At 41.8% G+C, this 26,577-nt stretch overlaps 1 protein-coding gene across 8 annotated transcripts in view; it reads right to left on the bottom strand.

The window, feature by feature from the left end:
• Nucleotides 1-26,363, bottom strand: part of TMEM219 (transmembrane protein 219) — a 30,863-nt gene extending 4,500 nt beyond the window's left edge. The window contains exons 1-4 of one of the 8 annotated variants that reach the window (XM_045849062.1): nucleotides 5,954-6,093; nucleotides 5,491-5,703; nucleotides 4,771-4,972; nucleotides 4,494-4,683 (exon numbers count right to left, since the gene is read on the bottom strand). In XM_045849062.1, the coding sequence (XP_045705018.1) occupies nucleotides 4,494-4,683; nucleotides 4,771-4,972; nucleotides 5,491-5,498 (400 nt within the window). In that variant the 5' untranslated portion in view covers nucleotides 5,499-5,703; nucleotides 5,954-6,093. Of the gene's footprint in view, nucleotides 1-4,493; nucleotides 4,684-4,770; nucleotides 4,973-5,490; nucleotides 5,704-5,953; nucleotides 6,094-6,200; nucleotides 6,319-26,259 lie in introns of those variants that run through there. The other 7 variants (XM_045849060.1, XM_045849061.1, XM_045849066.1 and 4 more) reach the window with 7 other exon arrangements.
• Nucleotides 26,364-26,577: the final 214 nt, after the last annotated feature.

The following is a 26,577-nucleotide window of genomic DNA, read 5'->3' as shown; positions in this document are numbered from 1 at the left end:
GCCAAAATGAGGAGACAAAGAAAGATGGCCCAAATGAAAGAACATGTCAAACTGAAGAAAAAGAACTAAACAGCCCTGGCTGGTGTGGCTCAGTGGATTGAGCCCCAGCCTGCGAACCGAAAGGTTGCCAATTTGATTCCCAGTCAGGGCCCATGCCTGGGTTGTGGGTCAGCTCCCCAGTTGGCAGCATATGAGAGGCAACCAATCAATTTCTTTCCCTTTCTCCCTCCATTCCCCTCTTTCTAAAACAAAAAATAAATAAAATCTTTAAAAATTAAAAAAAAAATAACTAAACAAAATGGAAATAAAGCCAAAGAACTTACATGCACAATGCATGGACATGAACTAAGGGGAGGGAGTATTGCTGGAGGGAATGTGGGTACCAGGCAGAGGGGGGCAAAAGGGAAAAATTGGGACAACTGTAATAGCATAATCAATAAAATATATTTTTTAAAAAACAAGTAACTGATTGAAAATACCTATAATAGATTTAATTGGCAAAATGTTTACTGTCCATAATGTATAAAGACCTAAAAATCAAGAAAATAAAGACAAAGAAAAATAAGCAGAGAATATGAATAGGAAATTCAGAGAACATATGAAAATAGCCAATAAACTTACTAGAGGATGCTAAACCTCACTAGCAATCAGGACAAAGTAAATTAAAACTATTAGGTAATTCCTTTGCCCATTATAGTGTTAAAAATTAAAAAGAATGATATTAACAAGAGTTGTTGAAGATATGGGGAAATGGGGACTCTCAGTTGGTGACATCTTTTGGAAGAACTTTTGGCTATTATCTGTTGTCATCTGGGTGCAGAGAGGGACTAAGAAGATGCCCACCAAACTGTCAACTCTGCAGGGGAGGTAGGAGGGTTTTTACATCTGTTTTGGATACTTCCATGTGGTCTGAATCCACAACATAAAGAATCTGTCTATATAAAGAAAAGAGTATTTAGGGTAAAAAAAGGGGTGCCATATCCTTTGACTCAGTAATACTATTTGTAGAAACTAATCCTAAAGAAAAAATTCAAAATAAAAATGCAAAATATACCAAGATATTTATTCTGATTCCGTTTTTTTAAAGTAGGAAACAACAGATATTTAACAACAGGGAAAGCATTAACCGATGATGGCCTAACCACTTAATGAATCACTTTACCTCCTTTAAAATAATGCTTTTGTTTTTTGCACTAATACAAAAAACATGATGTCCTAAGTAAAAAAAGAGAGATACAATCAGTATATCCATCAGAATTACAATGGAGAAATGTACATGTGAAACTCTATAAGAGAACTCCGCTTTTTTTTATGTACCCACATTGAATCAATCACAAAATCCTGTCAATCTCACACTTCTAACGTCTCCCTCAAATCAGTCACCTTCTTTCAAGACACTATCTTAGCTCAGTTTTTTCTCATCATCTTTTTATTGCAGCCACCTCCCAACTGGTGTTCCTGCATCTGGACACATTCCTTCCAGGTATTCAGCCAACAAGTGTTATCTTTTTAAAAGAACAACACATAAACAAAACTTTACCATTTTCCTGATTAAAATATTTGTATTTTCCCAATGCATTAGATAAAGACCAACTACCTTGACTTGGCACATGAGACCGTCCATGGGATTCTTTCTGCCTTTTTTGGGTCCATTACCTGCCATGCTCTCAACAATCCTTTCACTGCACCCCCTGGAAGCTCCTAAACACGCTAGCATAGTCCCTCCATCTGCATGCCCTTGCATATGCTCCTCCCTCTGGCGGGAAGGGTACCCTCATAGGCCTACCTCATGCTTCAGCTCAGGCACTGTATCCTTGGAAAAGCCTGTCTTCACCATCCCTGCTTGGCAGACTTCTGAGTACTCCCACTGTACCTTGTGTTCTATTTCACATGTTGCAAGGTACTTATTTCTGTTCCCCTCTGTACCCTTGCTAGGCCATGAGCAATCTGAAATGAGGGTCCACATCTTACAGATCTCTATACTCCCCATGCTTGGTACATAGTAGATACTCATTTCTAATTTTATCCGAAATAATTTTTGATGTTACTACTTTGTTTCTAGCCATTATTTTAAAAACAGCGCTTCTTTGCAGAGGCAAAAACTGAGAAGCTGATCCTAAAATTCATATGGAAATTCAAAGGATCCAGAATAGCCAAAAATTAACTCAAAATGGATCACAGACCTATGTGTAAGAGGTAAAATTATAAAATTCTTAGAAGAAAATATAGAAGTCATAGAGAACTTGGGTGAGGCAAAGTTTTCTTATATATAATACCAAAATCACAAGCAACAATAGAAAAATAGGTAAGTTGGAATCCATCTATATCAAAAACATCTGTGCTTCAAAGCATACCATCAACAAAGTGAAAAGAACCCAGAGAATGTGACAGACTATCTGCAAATGATACACCAGATAAGAGACTTGTATCTAGAAAATAGAAAGAACTCCTACAACTGAATAATTAAAAGACACATTACCCAATTTTATTATTTTTTAAATATTTTATTTATTTATTTTTAATAAGGGGAAGGGAGAAAGAAAGAGAGGGAGAGAAGCATCAATGTGTGGTTGCTTCTCTCAAGGCTCCTACTGGGGACCTGGCCCACAACCCAGGTGTGTGCCCTGACTGGGTAATCGAACTGGTGACCCCTTGCTTCACAGGCCCGCACTCAACCCACTGAACCACACCAGCCAGGGCCACATTACCCAATTTTAAAAATGGGCAAAGACTGCATATACATTTGTCCAAAAATATGCAAATGGCTAATAAACACATGAAAAAATTCTCAATATCATTAGTCACCAGGAACATGCAAATCAGAACCACAGTGAGACACCACTGCACAATGACGATGAGGGCTATAATCAAAAAGACATATAATAACAAGTGTTGGGCAAGGCGTGGTGAAATGGACCTTTCATACACTTCTGGTGGGGATATAAAATGGTACAGCCACTTTGAAAACAGGCTGGCAGTTCCTCAAAAGATTAAATAGAGTTGACCCTGGCTGGGCTAGTGTGGCCCAGTGGACTGAGCACTGGCCTGCAAACCAAAAGGTCACTGGTTTAATTCCCAGTCAGGGCACATGCCTGGGTTGTGGACCAGGTCCCCGGCTGGGAGCATGTGAGGGGCAACCAATCAATGTAACTCTTGTGCATCGATGTTTCTCTCTCTCCCTCTCTCTCTCTCCCCTTTCCCCTCTCCCCCAAAATAAATAAATATAAATGGAGTTACCATATGATCCAGCAATTCCATTCCTGGTTGTATGCCCAAAAGAAATAAAAATATATGATCACACCCTGACCGGTGTGACTCCCAGTTGCTAGGAACATCCCACAAGGAGTTCGATTCCCAGTCAGGGCATCTTCCTGGGTTGCAGTTGTTTGGTCCCCAGTTGGGGCGCATAAAAGAGGCAAATGATAGATGTTTCTCTCTCACATCAATGTTCCTTTCCTCTGTCTCTCTCCCTTCCCATCTTTAAGAAAAATATGATCACTCAGAAACTTGTATATCATTCATAATAGCCAAAAGGTGAAAACAATTCAAAGGGCAATTAAATGATGAGTGGACAAATAAAATGTGGAGTTGTCATACAGTGAATACTACTGAGCGAAAAAGAAGTAGTAGTAGTACTGCTATGCGTTACGACATAGATGAATCCTAAAAACATTATGCTAGGTGATAGAAGCCAGTCCCAAATAAACATATGTTATGTGCAATGTCCAGAATAAGCAAATCTACAGAGGCAGGAAGTAGATTAGTTAGTGGTTGCCAAAAGCTGGGAAGTTGGAAGAAAAAGGACTGCTATATATCAGACATATTCTTTATTCTTGCTCTTTGATCACACATATACACCTACACATACAAAGACCTACCCACCCCCCACAAACACATATGTGATTCATAGGAGAATCTTAGAATGATAGTATTGAAAAGGACCTCAGAAGTCAGAGAATTCCACCATTCTCTCCTCCCTCTTCATTTCCCATTTTTTTAGATAACGAACCTGAGGCCAAATCTCACACAGGAATTAATGGAACCCACTGACTCTCACTCATCATCTTCCCAGAAGACTTTAAGTGCTTTGAAAATGGATGATGTTTAATTTCTTCTGTATCCTCCTTTGCATATAGAGCTGTGCTAAGCACATAGCAAGTAGTAAAGACACATTTAACTGAACAGAACATGCTTGTTGGGTACCCCTGAGGAAAGAGGTGCTTCGATGAGAAGGCCATAGGAATGAAGAGGGATAGCAAAGAACTTTAGGTCAAATCTAGTCCATCTCATCACACCTCCAAGGGCAGAATCAAAGAACCCCACAGCTGGAAGGGGAGAGAGAAAACATTCATAGAGAACCTACACAGTGGGCATCGCTTTCACTGTAAGTACCTAGTCCTTATTATAGAAGTGACTAAGGCCGAGGGATGTGCTTAAGGTCACCAGGTTGGTGAGTGTTCTGATATTCAACCCCACAGTCCTCCTTGTCTCACCTTTCCATCCCATCTGACTACCCAGAACCTTGGCTTGGAATATCTGGGTCTTGTTCCTGTCTGGACCATCTCCGAAGTTCAAAGTGGTCAGCAAGCCCACAATGTGGGATTCATGCCACTCCCCTGTGACTTTCCTAGTCACAGGGCAGAGGGTCAGCTGGCCAAAAGATCTCAAGAAGGAGACCCAGTCCTGTGTGCAAAAGAAAGGTGGTAGAGAGGTGAGAGATTATCAGCAAGAGCAGACCTACATGGGACAAATGAGCAGGAGGGTACTCACCTGAGGGATGTCAGGGCTGCGCAGGCCAGTCTTGTGCGTGAGGAGGAAGCCGCCAAGGCCCAGGCCAGAAAGGCCAAGAAGCAGAACCATTAAAGTGGCACAGACCAGAGGTGGGTGGTGGGCCAGACAGAGATGCAGGTTGTGCCCTGCCTGGCAGCTGCCCATGGGTAGTAGAGGGGTCTGGGCATCCACGGAAAGCCTGCTGGAGGACAGGAAGGGAGAACTGGACAAGAGCCTGCCAGTCAGAAGGCACTTACCCATTTTACTCAAAAGGAAGCTAAAGCACCATGATAAGGGACTTGTCCAAGGCCACACAGACAATAGCAGAGCCAGGGCAAGAATCCAAGGCTCTTGACTCCAATTGTTCACCTCCCTGCACCACTCAATAAATTTTGCTGCTTTTTATTCCTGAAGTAATCAAGGCAGAAGTAGAGCAGAGCACACTGTGCTGGAAAAAGGAACCTAAAAAGGAAAATTCTTAAAGGCAGAAACTCAGGAAACAGCTGTTCTGGTTTGGCTGCAGAAGAGTCCTAGCCAATAGCCCAAAGAAAGTGTCTGACAAAACCCACTTTGGAGTTAAACTGCTTAGTTTGAATCCTTCTCTGCCATTCATTGGCTCTATGAGAAAAATCAAACTTTGGAAGTTTAAGGACCTGTGAAATGGGAGTTCTAAACCAGGCAATGAGGACTAAATGCGGCAGATAAAAGTTTGCATAATACTTGGCCATGCAGGTACTCAACAAGTGACCATTTCTTTTCTATTTTTCTGTGTCATATTTATCTTCACAACCAGGTGAGGCAAGGCAAAAATACTGTGGGAAAAACCGAGGCTCATGGACATTAACACAGGAATGGTAGGGCCAAGGTGTCTCCTGCTTCCAACTGAAGTGCTCTTTCCCAGGAGAGATGCAACAGCCTGATGAAAAGGAACATCTGGAAAGAGGATGGGGATAGAAGAGCTCCAGGAAAATGCAGGTGTCAAAAAGGCTCAGCCCCCTGCCCTGCCTCCCGCCCCGGCACATTTGGAGAGGGGCAAAAGGCAGGAAGGGAGAGGGCAGAGGCCAGGAGTCAGCGACTGAGGGTGGCCCTGGGTCTCCCCTGCCCCTAGCCGCCCGGCAGGAACTCTACACACGCATCCCCTCCCAGTCTATCAGCTTGGAGTGTGCCCGCCGCTCGCTCTCACCCCTGGGAGCCGGTCGAAGCCGGGCCCCGGCGACGTCACGCGTGGAGCCGCGAAGGGGCGGAGTCCGTGATTCCGACCCTCCTCCTCACTCCTGTGGCGGGGATTCGCATGCGTAGTGCCCAGGCTTGGGGCCGCCTCTCCACAAATCAGTGTGCGGATGTACCAAGAGGATATCCAGTGAAGGGGTAAAGGGAAAGATATACCTCTGCAGAAGGTGCGCACAGGGGAAAGAGGCAAGGGGACTTACCCTAGAGACGTTGTTAGAACTGTAAGCTCTCCCTCTGCGGACCATGAGGATAGTTAAAGGTGATTTTTGTCGCAGGGATTCTCCTGTCACTAGGCTCCCACCCTCGCCAATAGCACAGCCCAGGCGCGCCCAGGTTCCGGCCAAGGACTTGGGTCCGCCTCGGGGTGGGGCTCCAGTCCCTGGACTTTAGTTTTCCGGGAGGATAAGCTCCGTTTTCCTCTGAAGCTAGATAATCATTTTAAACGTATTCGCATCAGTTGTGGCCCCTGACTTTTAGTCACTTGTTTTTCCTTTCTTTGTTTTTTTAAATCCTCCCTGTAGGATATGTTTATTGATTTTAGAGAGTGGAAGGGGGGAGAGTGAGAGGCAAAAAAACAAAAACAACAGTTACAGAAACATCCATCAGCTGCCTCCCGTCAACGCCCCCACGGGGATCCAATGTATATGGAGCCATCTGGTCAGACTGGTAACTCGTTAATGAATAGGGTCATACAAGCTGCAAAGTTGCTCAATAGACACCATCTCATTTCATTTTGTCCACATTTTAGAGATGAGAATGCTGAGGTCCATCTTACCTGAAATAACAGGACAAACACAGCCAAGAACCTGGATTCAAATCCTGTCTCTCTGTGCCCTTCCATAAACTATAACCACGCTTTTCTAGGGATCGAGTTTATTCCTCTGTTAAAGAGGATCACCGTGCATCCCTCACTGGGTTGGCTGGGAAGCTGAGACAAAGTACGGGAAAACATGTGCCCAAATGTCCACGGAGCACACAACCAGCACTGGACAACTAATGTAGAAACAGAATTTGAGTACTAAACTCTACTGGGGCCTCCTTAAGACAGAGATCATGTCATTTCTGTACCACCTCCAGAACTTACAGCACAAAATCATCTCTTATAAGGCCAACGATACTTGACAAGGGTGCCAAAACCATTTAATGGGGGAAAAAATTGTCTTATTCAAGAAATGATGTTGGGAAAACTGGATATCTACATACAAAAGAAGGAAGTTAACTCCTTATTGTTATACCATGTACAAAAGTTAATTAAAATGCATGGAAGAACTAAATGAAACAGCTGAAACCATAAAACTTTTAAAGAGTTTATTTATTTGTATTTATTTATTTTATTTAAAGGTGTATTTATTTTTAGAGGGGAAGGGAGGGAGAAAGAGGAGAGAAACATCAATGTGTGGTTGCCTCTCGTATGCTCCACCCCCCAACACTGGGGACTCGGCCCACAACCCAGGCATGTGCCCTGACTGGGAATCAAACTGACGACCCTTTGGTTTGTAGGCCGGCACTCAGTCTACTGAGCCATGTCAGCCAGGGTGAAACTATAAAACTTTTAGAAGAAAACATAGCGGGAAAGCTTTACATTGGATTTGGCAATGATTTCCTCGATGATACCAAAAGCATAGGCAGCAAAAGAAAAAATAGATAAGTCAGACTGCATCAAAATTTAAAACTTCTGTGCATTAAAGGACACCACAGAATGAAAAGGCAACCCATGACATGGGAGGAAATATTTGCAAATCATATATCTGTGAAGGAATTCGTATCCAGAAGATGTAAAGACCTACATCTTCAACAACAGCAACACATAAAACCAACCCAATTAAAAAGTGCACAAAGGATGTGAGTAGACATTTCTCCAAAGAAGACATACAAATGACCAACAACGCATGAACGTTGTTCCATAGCACTAACATTAGGGAAATAAAAATCAAAACCACAATCAGGATCTAGCTTACATGTATTAGAATGGCTTTAAAAAAAAAAAAAAAGGAGAATAACAAGTGTTGGCAAGCCTGTGGAGAGATTGGAACCCTTGTGCGCCATTGGTAGGAATGTAAAATGGTACAGCCACTATGGAAAACAGACTGGTATATCTTCAAAAAATTAAAAATAGAATTACCATGTTATCCAGCAATCCCACTTTTCAGGACATACCCCTGTGAGTAAGAAGTAGGGTTTCAAAAAGGTATTTGTACACCCAAGATCATAGCAGCATTATTCACAAGAACTAAAAGGTAGAAGCAACCCAAGTGTCCATCAACAGAGGAATGGATAAACAAAATATGGTATTTACATACAATGGAACATTATTGAGCCTTAAAAAGGAAGGACAGCCCTGGCTAAGGCAGGGCAGCCCTGGCTGGGTGGCTCAACTGGTTGGAATGTCTTGTACACCAAAAGGTTATGGGTTTGATTCCTGGTCAGGGCACATACCTAGGTTGCTGGTTTGATCCCTGATCAGGGAGTGCACAGGCAATGATCAATGTTTCTCTCTCACATTGATGTCTGCCTGCCTGTCTGTCTGTCTCTCTTTCCCTCTTCCTCTCTCTTTTAAGTCAATAAACATATCCTTGGGCAAGGATTAAAAAAAGAGGAATGGCAATCTGGCACATGCTACAACATGGATGAACCTTTTACAAAGTGAAATAAGCCAGTCACAAAAAGACAAATATTGTATGATTCCACTTATATGAGGTACTCAGAGTAGTCAAATTCATTAGGACAGTAGAATGATGGGAATGAGGAGTTATAGGTTAATGTGTTTAGAGATTGAGTTTTGCAAGGTGAAAACAGCTCTGGAGATGGAAGGTGGTGATGGTTGGGAAACAAGATGGATATACTTAACACTACTAAACTATACACTTAAAATGGTAAAGATGGTAAATTTTGTTATGTGTATTTTGCTACAATTAAAAATAATTTTTAAGAAACTAGAGGGAGCCCTGGCCAGTGTGGCTCAATGGTTGGAGCATTGTCCAGTAACTGAAAGATTGAGGGTTTGACTCCCAGTCAGAACACATGCCTGGGTTTCAGGTTCATCCTTGTTCTGGGTGTCAGAGCATGCGATCCCCGCCCCCACCTGGTCCAGACACATACGATCCCCAGTCCTGGTTCCCATGTGATCCCTGGTTTGGGTGCATACAAGGAAACCAATCGATACTTCTCTCACAGGAATCTTTCTCTCCTTTCTTCTCTCTCTAAAAAAGCAAATGAAAATGTCCTAGGGTGAGGATGGAGAGGGGGGGGGGAGGGAGGGAGGGAGAGAGGGAGGGAAGGAGGAAGGAAGGAAGGAAGGAACTGGAGGAAAGGTGGAATTTATGTCAGTCCCCTAGACTATAGTGAGTGTTTTATAAATGCCACTGATTGACTTAAATGAAATTCCAAGCATAGGAAGTATTTTCTTCTCAAAAGAAAAATAAAAGTGTGACTGATAGAGAATTTTAGAATCTAGGAATTGTAAGGCACTTAATAAATGAACAAGTTCAACAACCTTCCCCCGCTTGGTTTTCCAAATGCTAAACTGATGTCTGGAGAGGTTAAGGGACTTGCCCCAAGTCTCCCAACCAGTAGGCCTCAGTGTCTCAATACCAAACCCAGTCCTTTCCCACTAAACCCTCCTTCTTCAGCCCTGCCAAGATATCTCTCCTGAAAACCTTCAAAGGTCTCTGCCCATTTAGTCACACCCTGCCCACTCTGGGCCAACTAAGTAGGCTTTCCCTAGTTTTGGTCTGATCTCTCAGGCCAACACCTAAGTTTCTGAAGTAGTACGTTCTTGCAAGCCCCAGGTCTTTCATAGTTTGAGCACATAGTATTCACTCTATAAATATTTGTTGATTGATTTATTCAAAACAGCTTCATACAGACCTGTTTCTGGAGAACTCACCAATTTTCAGTCTCATTTTATGGTTGGGAACACATCTGCCCATGCTTGGATATTTGTGAAATTTAAGTTAAAACACAAAAGAAAGTGTATTTGGTCAACAACTGTTTTTTAGTATCTGTTATGGTCCAGGTACAAAGTTAATATCCATGCGGTAAAAACATCGTCAAGCTTCTAAAAATGACAAGCCTAATTTGCAGGGTCAGATAAGGCATGAAAGTGCTGGTGCACAATAGGAAGTCAACAAATGTGATTCCCCCCCCCCAATATTCTTGCACTGGAGAGTAATTGGGCATATTTGGACAGAAGTTCCTTTAAATGACCATAATTAATATTTACTCACATAGTCAAACCAAGCAATTCTATGGACCAATAGAGGCAAGCAGTTTAGAGAAAAGAACTGCCTTGAGGCCTGAGCATCAGGGTAAATGGATATGAACAAATGTCTTATACAGAAAAAAAGGAAAGGTGGTGGTGGGGGTACAAGAGGACACAGAATTGGGTGTGCATTGTAATGCTCCAGCGTTATGCCAACATTCTGACTTTATCCACTCATTATGCTCTTAAGGTAGATGTTATGATGACAACCTGCTCCTAGACAGCTTACATAATTTAACTTAGGACACACAGCTAATAGGCAGCAGAAGCTGGCTTATAACTTAAGCCTGACTAGGGCCTACAGGTGAGAATCAGAAAGTTGAGGAGAGAATCACCCAGTCCCTTAAAAAGAATAGAGAGAGGGGTTCCTTGATCACTCCATGGTGATAAATTTCTCTCAGAGCTCTGGGCCAGACAGCGTTTCTTCCAGGATCTGTTTGATTTTTTCCCCCTTCAAGATTATTATCTTAAAACTTTTTAGGAATAAAGATCCCTCTGAAAATCTGATGAAAGCTTTTTATTCAGTCAGTCACTCAGTTATTCATTCAATAAATACCTCTGAGCTACCAGGCTCTATTCTGCAGGCTGGAATACAATGGCAGAAAAAGTATTCAGGATCCCCAGCCTTCCGGAACTACAGTCCACCTATAGACCCTGTCCCTGGAAAAATGCACTTTCACCTAAATGTTTGCATGTAGTTTCAGTTAGTGGAAGCTCAGTCCTCTTGAAGCCCATCCTTGGACAAGAGCCCCTGTTTATTTAATAAGGGTCCTTCTCCCCTAGCTGGACCTCAGTTTTGTGTTTAGTTTTATATCGGAGCTGCTTAATAAAATTAGTCCTTCTCTCCCCTTTAGTATTAATACTTGGTTTTATCCTGTGCCTATTCATTCATTCAATCAACTGATCCATTGATTCAGCAAACATTTGAACACTCGTTAAATGCCAGGTGCTTGATTAGACATTGAGGGAAGTGAAATGAAAATCCTTAATGAAAGAAGCAGATACACAAAGAATTATGATAAAATGTCAAGTTCCATAATAGATAGATGATGTACTATATAAGAATAATAGGTATCTCATACAGAATAACTACTAAATGGGTCAAGCATTTAACAGCCTTCAAATGTTCTTTTGTTCAATCTCCCCAATCACAAAACAAAATGGGTATTACTTCTCTTTTATAGATGAGGAAACCAAGGCTTAGCAATGTTAGGAAACTTGCCTGTGGTTTCCAGCTAGTCAAAAGCTACATGTTTATAAACCTAGAATAAGAGATACTTTCTTTTATTTATTTCTTTTTAGAGAGAGGAAAGGAGGGAGAAAGAGAGGGAGAGAAACAATATGTGGTTGTGTCTCACGCGCCCCCACTGGGGACCTGGCCCACAATGCAGGCATGTGCCCTAAACTGGGAATTGAACCGTCTACCTTTTGATTCATAGGCCGGCGCTCAGTCCACTGTGCCACACCAGCCAGGGGAAGAGATATTTTCTAAAGCAAGACATAAATACAGAAAGCATAAATGAAAAATGGATCAACTTAATTATTTAAAATTAAAAGCCTCTATTGATAAAAGACCCCATACAAGCGAGAAGTAAGAGAAAATAACCAAAATATATATTAATAATCAAGGGATTAGTAGTAGCTAATAATGTCCCCTTCCCAAGGTAAAACTTATATTGAGTAAAATGCACAGATTTCATTGTAAAATTGTATAAGTTTTGACAAATGTAATGTCCATCTAAACAACCCAATCAAAATGTAAAGTTCTGTCATGATCAGTGTGGCTCAGTTGGTTGGGCATCATCCCACAAAGTGAAAGGTTGCTGGTTTGATTTCCAGTCAGGACACATGCCTGTGTTGTAGGTTTGGTACCAGTTGGGCGCCTGCAAGAGGCAACCGATCAATGTCTCTCATATCAATGTTTTTCTCCCTCTCTAAAAATAAGTAAATAAAATCTTTTTAAAAAACAAAATAGATTGTTATTAGTTTAAGATGCTAATTGTAATTCTGAAGGTAACCACCCCCAAAATAATTATGAAATATAAGGGAAAGTGAAAAGGAAATCAAAATGGAACATTACTAAAAAAAAAGGAAATATAAAGTAGTAATGGAGGAATGAGGATATCCCATACAGAAAACAAATAAGTAGCAAAAGTCCTTCCTTATCAGTTATTACTTTAAGTGTAAATGAACTAAACTCTCCAGTTAAAAGACAGAGTTTTGTGAAATGGATTTTAAAAAGAAAACCTCTACTCTCACTGGTGTGGCTTAGTGGATTGAGTGCCAGCCTAAGAACCAATAGGTCACCAGTTCGATTCCCAGTCAAGGACATGCCTGGGTTGCAGCCCAGGTCCCCAGTTAGGGGTATGGGGGAGGCAACGGATGGATGTTTCTCTTCCTCTTTCTCTTTCCCTTCCCTTCTCTCTGAAAATAACTAAAAATCTTTAAAAAGAAAACATCTACATGCTATTTACAAGAGATTCATTTGAGATCCAAAGACAGGTTGAAAGTGAAAAGACAGAAAAAAGATAATCTATAGAAATAGTAACCAAAAGAGAACAGGAGTGGTTATGTTAATATCAGACAAAATAAATTTAAAGTCAAAAATTGTTTCAAGAGACAAAAAAGGACATTACATATTGATGAAAGGGTTAATTTATAATGAAGAAATAACAATTATGAACATTATACACACCTAACAACAGAGCCCCAAAATATATGAAACAAAAATTGAAAAAAATCGAAGGGAGAAAAAAACAGTTCTTTAATAATAGTTGGAAATTAGGTATATAAATGTTCAATCACTATGTTGTAGACCTGAAACTAATATAATATTGTATATCAACTATAACTGAACAATAAAACTTTAAAAACTGTTGGAAATTTATATACCCCACTTTCAACAATGGTTAGAACAAATAGGATATCATGAAGGAAACAGAAAATTTGAACTATGCTATAAATCAGTTAAACCAGTTAGACATATAGACAATGCTCCACCCAACAACAGCAGAATACACATACTTCTGAAGTGCACATGGAAGATTTTTCAGGATAGACCATATATTAGGTCACAAAACAAATCTCAATAAATTTCAAAGATTAGCATCATACAAACTATCTTCTCCAACCCCAGTAGAATAAAACTAGAAATCAATAACATGAAGAAACTGGAAAATTCACAAATACATGGAAATTAAACAACACATCCTTAAACAACTAGTGATTCAAAGAAGAAACCACAAGGAAATTAGAAGATACTTTGAGATGAATGCAAATGAAAAAACATATATATACCAAAACAGATGTTTTGCATCCTCCATAATGGATGCAAAGAAAGCAATGTATAGAAGAAAATTTATAGCTGTGGACACCTACATTAAAAAAAGAGAAAAGATGCCCTGACTAGTGTGGCTCAGTTGGTTGGGCATCATCCCACAAAGAAAAAAGTCACTGGCTTGATTCCTTGTCAGGGCATGTGCCTTGGTTGTGGGTTCAGTCCCTGGTCGGGGCATGTATGAGAGGCAACTGATCAATGTATCTCTCTCACATCAATGTTTCTCTCCCTCTTTTTCTCCCTTCCTTCCCATCTCTCTAAAAATAAATACATAAAATCTTTTTTAAAAAAGAATATTATCCAGTGAAAAGCAAACCCACAGAATAGGAGAAAATATCTGCAAATCATATATCTGATAAGGGGTTAATATCTACAATATATAAAGAACTCCTACAACTGAACAACAACAACAAAATCAACCCAATTTTTTAAATAGACAAAGGACTCAAATAGACACTGCTCCAGATGGGGTTATAAAAATGGCCAATAAGCATATGAAGAGATGTTCAATATCATTAGTAACTAGGGAAATGCCAACCAAAACCACAATGAGATAATACTTCACTAGACTTCTGGTCAGGATGGCAACATAGGCAAACATGGCTCACCTCCTTGCACAACCACATCAAAACTACAACTAAAATATAGAACAACCATCACTCACAATGGTCAGAAATTGAGTTGAATGAAAGTTTGACAACTACAGAATTAAAGAAAACACATGCATCCAGAATGGTAGGAGGAGTAGAAACATGGAATGGGCTGGTCCCACACCCATGTGTAATGGATACAAATTAGGGAGGAATATCTTGGGAAGGAGGAATCCCAGCCCCACACCAGAACTCCCAGCCCAGGGTTCCAGTGCCAGGATCATAAGCCTCCATAACTTCTGGCTGCAAAAACCTGTGGGGATTGAGTTGGTGGAAGAAACTTCTGGATTCCCAAGCAGTGCCTCTTAAGGAATCCCATGATGGACTTAATCAGACTCGCTCCTGAGCTCCAGCACCAGGGTAGCAGCTTGAAAGGCATCAGTGACATACAGGGAGAAAGTGAAGAGTTTGGCATCAAGGAGAGAGCTGGGGGACAGCCTCCACCCAGATAGAAAGGCAAGCCATTGTCCCTTTTCCGAACTCTCCCCTCAGAGAGCCATGGCTAGTGCCATGTCTGAGACTCCATCAACCTGGCTAACACTGTTTGCCACCCCCAGGAGATCTCAGATCCACCCAACCTACAGGCCCACCCAAGCTGCTTTTCCATATGAATGGCTGGTGTTGGATCATGTTTCACAACTTCCTAAATCCTCTCAATCAAGCAACAGTTGGCCTCAGTGAGCCCCCACACCCAATGCCTCTTACTAAGGGGACACAGGCCTGGCATTAGCAGCTACCAGCCTAGATTCACACCTTGGCTTCTCCTGGGAATCTTCAAACCCAGCAAAATAGCATCCATCTCAGAATGTTTTATACTTCAGGTAGAGTGGCTCTAGGCAAAACACAGATGGGAGCTGACCTTGGCCCGCATCACCCAGGAAACCCGAGAGCCTGCACACCCAGTGGACAACTACAGACCACATCATAGCACCACGCCCCTGCTCCTGTACAGCTGATTCTCTATGGGGAGCAGAGGTTGGTCCGCAGTGGCTATAGGCAGCCCTTGCAGCTGACAGGCCTGATTAAATCCTTCCCATTGACCTGCCAACCATAATTAAGGCTCAACTACAAGAGGAGGGTGTATTCAGCCCACCCGAAGGGCACACATCGAGTACCCAGCTTGGGTGATAGGGGAGGCTGTGATTGGACCTTACAGCACACCTACTACATTAGGCCATGCTACCAAGACATGGAGTCATAGTAGCTCTGTCAAATACATAGAAACAAGCACAGGGAGGCTGCCAAAATGAGGAGACAAAGAAACATGGCCCAAAATGAAAGAACAGATCAAAACTCCAGAAAAAGAACTAAACAAAATGGAAATAAGCAATCTATCAGATGCAGAGTTCAAAACACTGGTTATAAGTTTGCTCAAGGAACTTAGTGAGGACCTCAACAGCATAAAAAAGATCCAGGAAGGAACAAGGGATACACTAATTAAAATAAAGAGCAATTTACAGGAAGCAACAGTACAGTGGATGAAGCCAAGAATCAAATCAATGATTTGGAACATAAGGAACAAAAACCCAGCCAACTAGAACAAGAAGAAAAAAGAATCCAAAAAAATGAGGATAATGTAAGCAGCCCCTGGGACAACTTCAAGTGATCCAACGTTTGCATTATAGGGGTGCCAGAAAGAGAAGAGAAAGAGCAAGAAATTGGAAATCTATTTAAAAAAATAATGAAAGAAAACTTTCCTAATCTGGTGAAGGAAATAGACATAGAGTCCAGGAAGCACAGAGAATCCCAAACCAGAGGAATACAAAGAGGCCCACTCCAAGACACATTAAAATTAAAATGCTAAAAGTTAAAGAGAAAGAGAAAATCTTAAAAGCAGTAACAGAAAAGCAGTTAGTTGCCTACAGGGGTGTTCCCATAAGACTGTCAGCTGATTTCTCAAAAGAAACTTTGCAGGCTAGAAGGGATTGGCAAGAAATATTTAAAGTCATGAAAAACAGGGACCTACAGCCAAGACTGTTCTACCCAGCAAACATATCATTTAAAATTGAAAGGCAGATAAAGACCTTCCCAAATGAGAAAAAACTCAAGGAGTTCATCATCACCAAACCATTATTATATGAAATGTTAAAGAGACTTATTTAAGCCCTGGCTGGTGTAGCTCAGTGGATTGAGCGCGGGCTGCGAACGAAAGGGTCGCTGGTTCAATTCCCAGTCAGGGCACATGCCTGGGTTGCAGGCCAGGTCCCTAGTGGGGGCCATGTGAGAGGCAATCACACATGATGTTTCTCTTCCTCTCTTTCTCCTTCCCTTCCTCTCTCTCTAAAAATAATAAATAAAATTAAAAAAAAAGAGAGACTTATTTAAGAAAAAGAAGATCAAACTATGAACAAGAAAATGGCAAAAAATACAAATCTATCAACAACTGAATCTAAAAAACAAGCAAACCAGAAGAACAGAGACAGAATTATGGATATGGAGAGCATTTTGATGGTTGCCAGATGGGAGAGTGGTATGAAGGAATGGGTGAAGAGGACAGGGGATTAAGAAGTACAAATAGTTCATGGCCATATTGCCCTGAGTACACCCGATGTCATCTGATCTTGGAAGCTAAGAAGTACAAATAGATAATTACAAATAGCCATGGGGATGTAAAATACAGTATAGGAAAGAGAGTAGCCAAAGAACCTATACATGACCCGTGTACAAGAACAGTGGTGTGGGGATTGCCTGAAAGAGTGAGGAATGCTGGGTAGAGGGAGGCAAAGGGGGAAAAATGGGGACAACTGTAATAGCAAAGCCAATGACATGTAATTAAAATTATTTTAAATACCTCACATCCACTAATTGGCAACAACAACGACAACAACAATGACAACAACAATAACAACAACATATCGGTGTGGGTGTGAAGACATTGTACATGGCAGGTAGGGTGATCACTGTGGCAGTTCCTCAATAAACTAACCATAGAATTACCATACAACCTAGCAATTCCACTCCTAAGCACATACCCTCCAAAACTGAAGAGAGGTGTTCAAACAAAAACCTGTATACTTGCCCCGGCTGGTGTGGCTCAGTGGATTGAGTGCCAGCCTGTGAACCAAAGTACCACCAGTTCGATTCCCAGTCAGGGCATGTGCCTGAGTTGCAGGCCAGGTCCCCAGTGGGGGCCACATGAGAGGCAACCACATATTGATGTTTTCTCCCTCTCTTTCTCCTTCCCCTCTCCTATATCTAAAATAAATAGGTAAAATATATTGTAAAACCCTGTATACTAATGTTTATAGTATCTCTACTTATACTAGCCAAAAATTGACATAATCTAAATGTCTATCAGCAAATAAATGGATAAACAAAATGTGGTGTATACATACAATGAAATATTATTCAGCATTAAAAAGGAAGGACATTCTGATACGTACCACAAAATGGATAAACCTTGAGGACATTATGCTAAGTGAAATAAGTCAATCACAAAAACAAGTACTGTATGACTCCACTTATATGAGGTACCTGGAGTAGTCAGATTCATAGAGACAAAAAGTAAAATCATGGCTGCCTGGGAATGCAGGGAGAAGGCAGTAGGAGTAGTCTTTAATGGGTAGAGTTTCATCTTTGCATGGGTGGTTCAGTTAGTTGGAGTTCTGTCCCATAGACAAAAAGGTTACGGGTTCCATACCCTATTAGTGCACATACCTAGGTTGCAGGTTTGATCCCTGGTCAGGGTGTGTATGGGAGGCAACCAGTTGATGTTTCTCTCTCACACTGATGTTTTTCTGTCTGTCTGTCTCTCTCACCCCCTTCTTCTCTCTCTAAAAATCAATAAATATATCTCATGTAAGGTTAAAAAATGGTAGTGGGAATCAAAATCTCAGGAGCAAACCTTTTGAATCCAACATCCACCGGCTGGTGGATAGCTTTATAGTCACCTACAGTTCAGCATATCCAAACAGGACTCATAATGAACTCATGTTCTTTCTGCACTCTCCTCTCCACTGTAACCTGTCTTAGTTGACACCACCATCTGTACTCTCGCCCTAGCCCCAGACCACAGAATCCTTTTTGCATCTTGCTGATTCATGATCTCTCATATCCAATCACTCATTGAAGGTTTTTAATTTTTTTTAAATTATAAGCTATTGGTTATGCTATTATAGTTGTCCTGATTTCCCCCCTTTGCCCCTCTCTACCCAGCAACCCCCACTCCTTCAGGCAATCCCCCCACCATTGTTCACGTCCATGGGTCATGCTTATAAGTTCTGTGGCTACTCCTTTTCCTATACTGTTCTTTACATCCCCATGGCTATTCTGTAGCTACCTATTTGTATTTCCTAACCCCTCACCTCTTCACCCATTCCCCCACACCTCTGCCATCTGGCAATCATCAAAATGCTCTCCATACCCATAATTCTGTCTCTGTTCTTGTTTGCTGAGTTCATTTTTTAGATTCAGTTGTTGATAGATTTGTATTTTTTGCCATTTTCTTGTTCATAGTTTGATCTTCTTTTTCTTAAATAAGTCCCTTTATATTTTATATAATAATGGTTTGGTGATGATGAACTCCTTGAGTTTTTTCTTATTTGGGAAGCTCTTTATCTGCTTTTCAATTCTAAATATCTTTGCTGGATAGAGCAATCTTGGCTGTAGGTCCCTGTTTTTCATGACTTTAAATATTTCTTGCCAATCCCTTCTAGCCTGTAAAGTTTCTATGTATTAGTGGAGCTGCTTTTATTCCATCTTGGTAGTGTGGCCTAATGCAGTAGGTGTCCTGTAGGGTCCAGTGGCACAGCCTCCCCTATCAGCCAAGCTAGGTACTTGAGGTGTGCCCTTCGTATGGGCTGAGTACACCCTCCTCTTGTAGTTGAGACTTTGTTGCTGTTGGCAGATCAATGAGAGGGATTTACCCAGGTCACTCAGATGTAAGGATTGGCTGTGACCACTGACCACCAACCTCCACCTTCCATGGAGGATCAGCTGTGCAGGGGCAGGGTGGTGGTGCTCCAGCATGGTCTATAGCTGTTCACTGGGTGTGCTGGCCCTGGGTTTTACTGGGTGGTGCAAGCCAAGGTCCACTCCAACCTGTGTTTTGCCTGATGCCATCCTGCCTGAGGCCATCCTGCCTGAGCTGTAAAGCAATTTGAGATGGCTGGTACTTGTGCTGGGCTTGGAAATCCCTGGGAGAAGCCAAGGTGTGAATCTAGGCTGGTTGCTGCTAGTGCCAGACCTGGGGCTCAGTGAAGCAGCTCTTGGTTGTTTGATAGGATTTAGGATGTTGTGAAGCTTGAGCCAAGACCAGCCATTCATGTGGAAGAGTAGCTTGGGTGGGCCTGTAAATTGGATGGAGTGGAATCTCTGGAGATCAAAGGCAGGTCAAATAGCCTTACCCTGGTTGATAGTTTCAGATATGGCACCAGCTTGCAGGCTCTGTGGGGGGAGGGTTTAGTAATGAGACAATGGTCTCTGCTCACCTTGATGCCAGACACTTCATTTTCTCCCTGTATGCCACTGGTGCCTTTCAAGTTGCTACCCCAGTTCTGGAGTCCAGAGGGAGTGAGTCTGAGTAGGTGAGTCTGTGTGTGGGTTTCCTAATAGGAACTGCTTGGGGAGCCAGAAGATTCTTCCACTGACTCAATCCACTGCTGGTTTTTGAAGCTAGAAGTTGTGGGGACTTAGCTTCCTTGTGCTGATACCCTGGGCTGAGGGCTTGGTGTGGGGCTGGGACTCCTTGCTCCCAAAATAACCCTCCCAAATTTTTATCCACCACACATGGTTGAGGCACCAGCCCATTCTGTGCTGTGACTCTCCCACTAGTCTGGATGAATGTGGTTTCTTTAATTCTGTAGTTGTCAAACTTCCATTCAACTCAATTTCTGATGGTTCTCAGTGATGGTTGTTCTATATTTTAGTTGTAATTTTGATGTGGTTGTGGGAAGAGTCGAGCTATGTCTGCCTATGCTGCCATCCTGACCAGAAATCCTAGTCACTGGAACTTTAATGCCTTATAGATGTTTCTTAAATCCCCTGTTTTAACAAGATTTTTATTGATTGATTTTAGATAGAGAAAGATAGAGAAACATCGATTTGTTGTTCCACTTATTTACGCATTCATTAGTTGATTCCTGTATGTGCCCTGACGAGGGATGGAACAGGCAACCTTGGTGTATTGGGAAGACACTCTAACCAACTCAGCTACCTCATCAGGGCTCCAGTTCTACTTTTTCCTCTCTTTTTCCACCATCATTGACTTTATGCAGATGCTCAACATCTCTATTGCCTGGTCTGTTGAAACCATCTCTAAACTGTTCCCCAGAATTCCTTTTCTCAGATGCAGAATAATTATACTAAAATACTATTTTGGTCATTTACCTTCCATTGTTTTCATTGTAAAGTTGAAGTTTCTTGGTTTGGTTCATAGGCCCTTGGCAGTAGTATTTCTGCTGACCTCTATAGCATTTTCCACCACTACTCACCCTCCTTCTTCTTTAAACTCCAGTGAAAGCTGAACATTTATAGTTTCCCAAACATAAGTTGCTGTTCCTTTCACCTGGATTGCTCCCTCATCCTCATCTGCCTGACAAACTCGTATTCATCATTTAGATACTGAATTTATATTCCTAGTCTAAACCTCTCTCTCAAATTCCAAGTTGATATATTTCACCACTTACTTGGCATCTTCACTTGAATATCTAGTAGGTCTCAGAAAGTTAACATACCCAAAACTGAATTCTTGATCTTCCTCTTGTAAGTTTCTTTACCTTTGGCCTTCTTATCTCAGTTAATGACAACTTATTTTTTTTTTTAGTAGCTTAAGCCAAACACCTCTAGGTCATGTTTAAGTCCTTTTTCTTTCATGCCACTTTCAGTTCTATGGCCCTACCTTAAAAACATATCCAGAATCCAATCCAAACACTTCTTACCACCTCCACTATTACCATGTTGTTCCAAGCTGTGATCATCTCACACCAGACTTACTGGTGTCTCTGCTTCTACCCTTGCCCCCATGACAGTCTGTTCTAAATACAGTAACCAGAGTGGCTTTAAAAAGAAAAGTAAGATGCCCTGGCTGGGTGGCTCAGTTGGTTGAAATGTTGTCCCATATGCCAAAATGTTGCAGGTTCTATTCCCAGTCAGGGCACATGCCTGTGGGTTCAATTCCTGGTCAGGGCGCATACGGGAGGCAACCAATTGATTTTTCTGTATCCCTTTCTCTCTCTTTCTAAAAATCATTACACATATCCATGGGTGAGGATTAAAAATCTTTTTCTATGATTTTATTTATTTATTTGTAGAGAGGGAGGGAAGATAGAGAGAGAGGGAGAGAGAGAAACAACAATGTGCGGCTGACAGGGGCCACGGCCTGCAACCCAGGCATGTACCCTGACTGGGAATCAAACCTGCGACACTTTGGTTCGCAGCCCACACTCAATCCACTGAGCTATGCCAGCCAGGGCTAAAAATATTTTTTAATAAAAAAAATAAAAGAATAAAAGTAAGATCATGTTACGCTTCTGCTTAAAACTGTGCAATGACTCCTCACTTTACCTAGAGTGAAAGCCGATATTGTCTCCAGGGTCTGTGAGGCCCTCCAAGCTCTGGCCCCTACCATCAGTCTGACCCATCTTCTACTCTCCTTCCCCTCCCTCAGTCTACTGGCCTCCCCGACGCCCTTCAAATAGGTTAGGCCCGCTCTTGCCCGTTAGCCTTTGTGCTGGCTATTCTCACTACCTAAAAAGCTTTTTCTTAGCTATCTGCTTGGTTAGCTCCCTTGCTTTGTTTAAGTCTTTCCTCAAAAGTCACCTCAATGAGGCCTACCTGACTACCCTGTGTAAAGCTCACATCCCTTTCCACCATGGGTACTCCTGATCCCCCTTTGCTACTCTGCTTTTTATTTTTCCATAGTGCTCCTTACCTTGTAACATACTATATTATTTATTTATTTATTTATTTATTTATTTATTTATTTATTTATTTATTTATTATATCTACTAGACTATAAGCTTCATGAGGGCAGGAATCTTTGTTTTGTCACCAATGTATCCTAAGGACCAAGAACAATGCCTGTCACTTAGCAGGCATTAAATACATATTTGTTAAAGAAATGAATTCTTGGAGACTTCCAGCAAGATGGAGGAATAGGTGGACACACCGTACCTCCTCGCACAACCAAGATTAGAACAACAATAATTTACAGATAGAATAACACCTAGAACTAATAGAGGATTTATCTGAATGGAAGTCAGACAGCCAAGAAGTTGAAGTAGACCCGTACATCCAGACTGGTAGGAGAGGACGAGCCCGGCGGGTGCAGGTCAGCAGCGCGTGGAGGTCGGGAAAAACTTGGCGCGAAATCGGCGGGAAAGCCATCTGGCGCGCAAGAATGCAGTGGTGGTCCCTGAGTACGCAAGCTGTGGCTGGCGGACCCAGTGAGGCGGCAATTGTGGACCAGGGCAGAGCTCGCAGCCCAGGATCCCAGAGAAGGGACTGAGATCCCAGGAGAACGGAACTACAGCCATTGTTCCCTCCCGTCCCGGCTCCCGCCCCCGCCCCTGCCCCCACATATAATGTCACAATCTAGTGACTGGGGTGCCCAGCCCCGGGGAACACCTAAGGTTCTACCCCCCACCGTAACAAGAGCGACCAGACCAGAAAAAAAAAAAAAGAGAGACAGGGAGAGACATTTTTCCAACAGAACAGATCAGTCCCCCAGGACTCATCCTTTTGAGCGACCAAGAAATAGCCAATCTATCAGATGCACAGTTCAAAACACTGGTGATCAGAAAGCTCATGGAATTGGTTGATTTTGGGCACAAATTAGATGAAAAGATGCAGGTTACCATAAAAGAGATGCAGGAAGATACACGGAGGAAAGCCAATAGTGAAGGGAAGGAAACTGGGTCTCAAAACGATACAGTGGACCAGAAGGAAGATAGAATCAACCAAGCAGGAAAGCATGATGAAATAAGAATTCAAAAAAACGAGGAGAAGCTTAAGAGCATCCAGGACATCTTTAAACATTCCAACATCCGAATTATAGGGGTACCAGAAGGGGAAGGGGAAAAGCAACAAATTGAGCATGTATTTGAACAAATAATAAAGGAGAACTTCCCCAATCTGGCAAAGGAAATAGTCTTCCAAGAAATCCAAGAAGCTCAGAGAGCCCCAAAGAAGTTGGACCCAAGAAGGAACACACCAAGGCACATCATAATTACATTAGCCAAGGTAAAAACGAAGGAGAGAATCCTAGAAGCAGCAAGAGATAAGGGGACAGTAACCTACAAAGGAGTTCCCATCAGACTGCCAGCTGATTTCTCAAAAGAGACCTTGTAGGCAAGAAGGGGCTGGAAAGAAGTATTCCAAGTCATGAAAGGCAAGGACCTACATCCCAGATTGCTCTATCCAGCAAAGCTCTCATTTAGAATGGAAGGGCAGATAAAGTGCTTCTCAGATAAGGTCAAGTTAAAAGAGTTCATCATCACCAAGCCCTTATTTTATGAAATGCTAAAGGGATTTATCTAAGAAAAGAAGATACAGAAAAAACATGCATAATAAAAGGACAGCAAACTCACAATTATTAACAACCACACCTAAAGCAAAACCAAAAGAAACTAAGTAAACAACTAGAACAGGAAAAGAACCACAGAAATGGAGGTCACATGGAGGGTTAGCAACAGGGGAGTGGGAGGAGGAGAGAGGGGGAAAAGGTATAGAGAATAAGTAGCACAGATGGTAGGTTGAAAATAGATAGGGGGAGGGCAAGAATAGTATGAGAAATGTAGAAGCTAAAGAACTCATAAGTATGACACATGGACATGAACTAAAGGGTAGGGAATGTGGGTGGGAGAGGAGGTACAGGGTGGAGGGGAGAGAAGGGGGAAAATGGGACAACTGTAATAGCATAATCAATAACATATATTTAAAAAAAAGAAATGAATTCTTCAAAACTAATTTTGGATATTCACAAAATTTTCCCCAGCTGTGAACAATCCCCACCCTCCCTCAAACAGATGAAATTAACTCCTCTCTTTTGTGTGTGCTACCTTTGTACCTTGTACCTTGCTTCATTTTCCAGATAATACTGTAATTTACCTGTCTAGATTTTGAGGGCAAGGGTTAGGACCTGACTGATTCATTTCTACGTTTCTTGTGCTCAGTTCAGGGCCTAGCACATAATATTTGTATGTTATTTTGATGAATAAACTCATAAAGCCACACCAAAATCAAAAGTCTGGAAATACTCTAATGGTGAGGCCATGGGAAAACAGGCCCACCCACAATGTTGATGGGAGTGTAAACTGATTTAAGCTTTCTGAAGGGCAAAGTAAGTATGTCTATCAAGTTGAACATAATCTTTGACCTAGAAATTTTGCTTTTAGAAATTTATCTGCCAAACTTACTCATTTATGTATTCCAAGAAGTATTAAGAAGATATTCATTGTTCATAATATCAAAAGATAAGAAGCAACCTAATTGTTCCATCAGTAGGGCCGTAAACAAATTATATATGGTATAACCATAATAGAACACTGTGCAGCTGCTAAATAGGGTGAGACATATCTACATGTACAAATGTGGAATAAGCTGCAAGATATATCAGGTGGAAACACTATAATATAGGAAAACATATAGTATGCTAATAATTGTGTCTCACGAAAAAGTGGAGATTAGATACTCACAAGCTAATTATATGCACAGAAAGATAAACCAGAAACTGAGCAGTAGCTGCCTCTAGAAAAGAGAACTGGCGTACTAGAGGTCAAGGGCGGGGAAAACTTATTTTACACTCTACATTACACCATTTATACTTATTTACATTATATATTATAAATGTTACTGTTTGGATTTTAAAATCATATGTATTATCTTTTCAATAATAATTAAAATTTTTAAATAATGAAAGAAGCCTCAAAGGTGCATATTGAGCAGGAATAGAGAAGAGATTTAGCCCTCCATTATAACTTAGGAGATTGACAGAAAAATGTCACATCTTTTTAAGCACCTCTGTCCTCTATCTCTCTTTCTCTCTCTCTCTCTCTTTCTCTCTGCCTCTGTTTCTGTCTTTGTTTCTTTATCTTTTATCTATCTTTCTTGGCTACTTCTCTCAAAATGAGTGGCTTGATCAGAGAGGCATCCTGAGATCTCAGGTATATGGTCTGGGGAGAAAGGGAACAAGGCTAGGGCCGGAAACCTGGAATGGGAACCTATCTTGTCGTAGAGCAATTCTTTGACTGCTGTGGCCATGGCCCACTGGGCTGTGTTCAAATAATCTTGATTCAGGCTATTAAGTAAGATCCATATATTACATGAGAGGTGGTCAGAGATTCCCTACAGTGGCTCGATTTAGAATGCTGGTTCTGGGTAATCAGTTTCTTCCATAGCAAGGCCCAGCCAGACATGAGCACAGAAAGACTATTTGGATCCCAAAGGCCAGCACTGCCAGGGGAGTCTGGGATGCCTAACGATCAGGGATAGCGCCAGTCCTAAGGAAACTGTTTCATCATGCAAGGAAACTGAGGAAGAAATCATGGCCCACAGAGTGGAGGAAAGGGGAAAGGCAGGGATTTGGTGGGCATGAGGGTTCCCAGGGATCATCTCAGGTCATGAAAGGAAAGCAAAGGTATCCGGGCTTTTCAGAAATAGAGTGAAGGCCACATTGTATAGGAAATAGCGGGAATGCAGAAAGAGAAGTGAATTGTTGAGGTATAAACTCCATCACTTAGTCTAAAGCTTTTCCTGTTCTCTCCCATCTTCACAGGACAAGAAAGCTGTCTTAGAATTGGGCACTTTGCCCCTATGATTCCAGGGTGAGAGTGTCCTGAAAGATATTCTAGTCAATATCCTGGGTAATGCTGGAATTCTTCTATACTCTAGACTCAGTCCACATACTCTCTAAACTCGTAAAGCTCTCAGAGACCGTGGGACCTGGTATACAAAGCCCTTATATTTTCTCCTCTGTAGGAGCAGGCCTGCAAGAACTTTCCCCATACCTTTCTCTGACCGGCCCAGGTCCCAGCTCCCAGTAAGAAACGCATACCTGAGCCAGCTCCACTTACCCCTCCAGAGCCAGCTTAAAGTCAAGGGGCAGCACGGGGCTGAGAAACCCAGGAAGTCTCCCAGATTCCTGTGTGGTCAGGCCAGCTTCATTAAAATAAACTTTGTTCCCTGAGGATCTGTTCCTGAAGGTGTTATTGTGTACTTATCACAGTTCCTATAGCTACAGGCTCGCAGTGAGAAGGAAATGAGCATACATCAGCATCTTCCTGTAAAATGGGAATTTGACCTCACAGACAAACATGCAGCAGGCAACCTTGCAAATGGCACAGCATGAATAGAGTTCAGGGAGTTCTGAATGACTTTACATTAAATAAAAT

The sequence above is a fragment of the Phyllostomus hastatus genome, unplaced genomic scaffold, assembly GCF_019186645.2.
Source record: "Phyllostomus hastatus isolate PE091 unplaced genomic scaffold, TTU_PhHast_1.1 phas_contig_64, whole genome shotgun sequence".
Classification (NCBI taxonomy): domain Eukaryota; kingdom Metazoa; phylum Chordata; class Mammalia; order Chiroptera; family Phyllostomidae; genus Phyllostomus; species Phyllostomus hastatus.
This window is presented reverse-complemented; position numbering and strand designations above follow the sequence as displayed.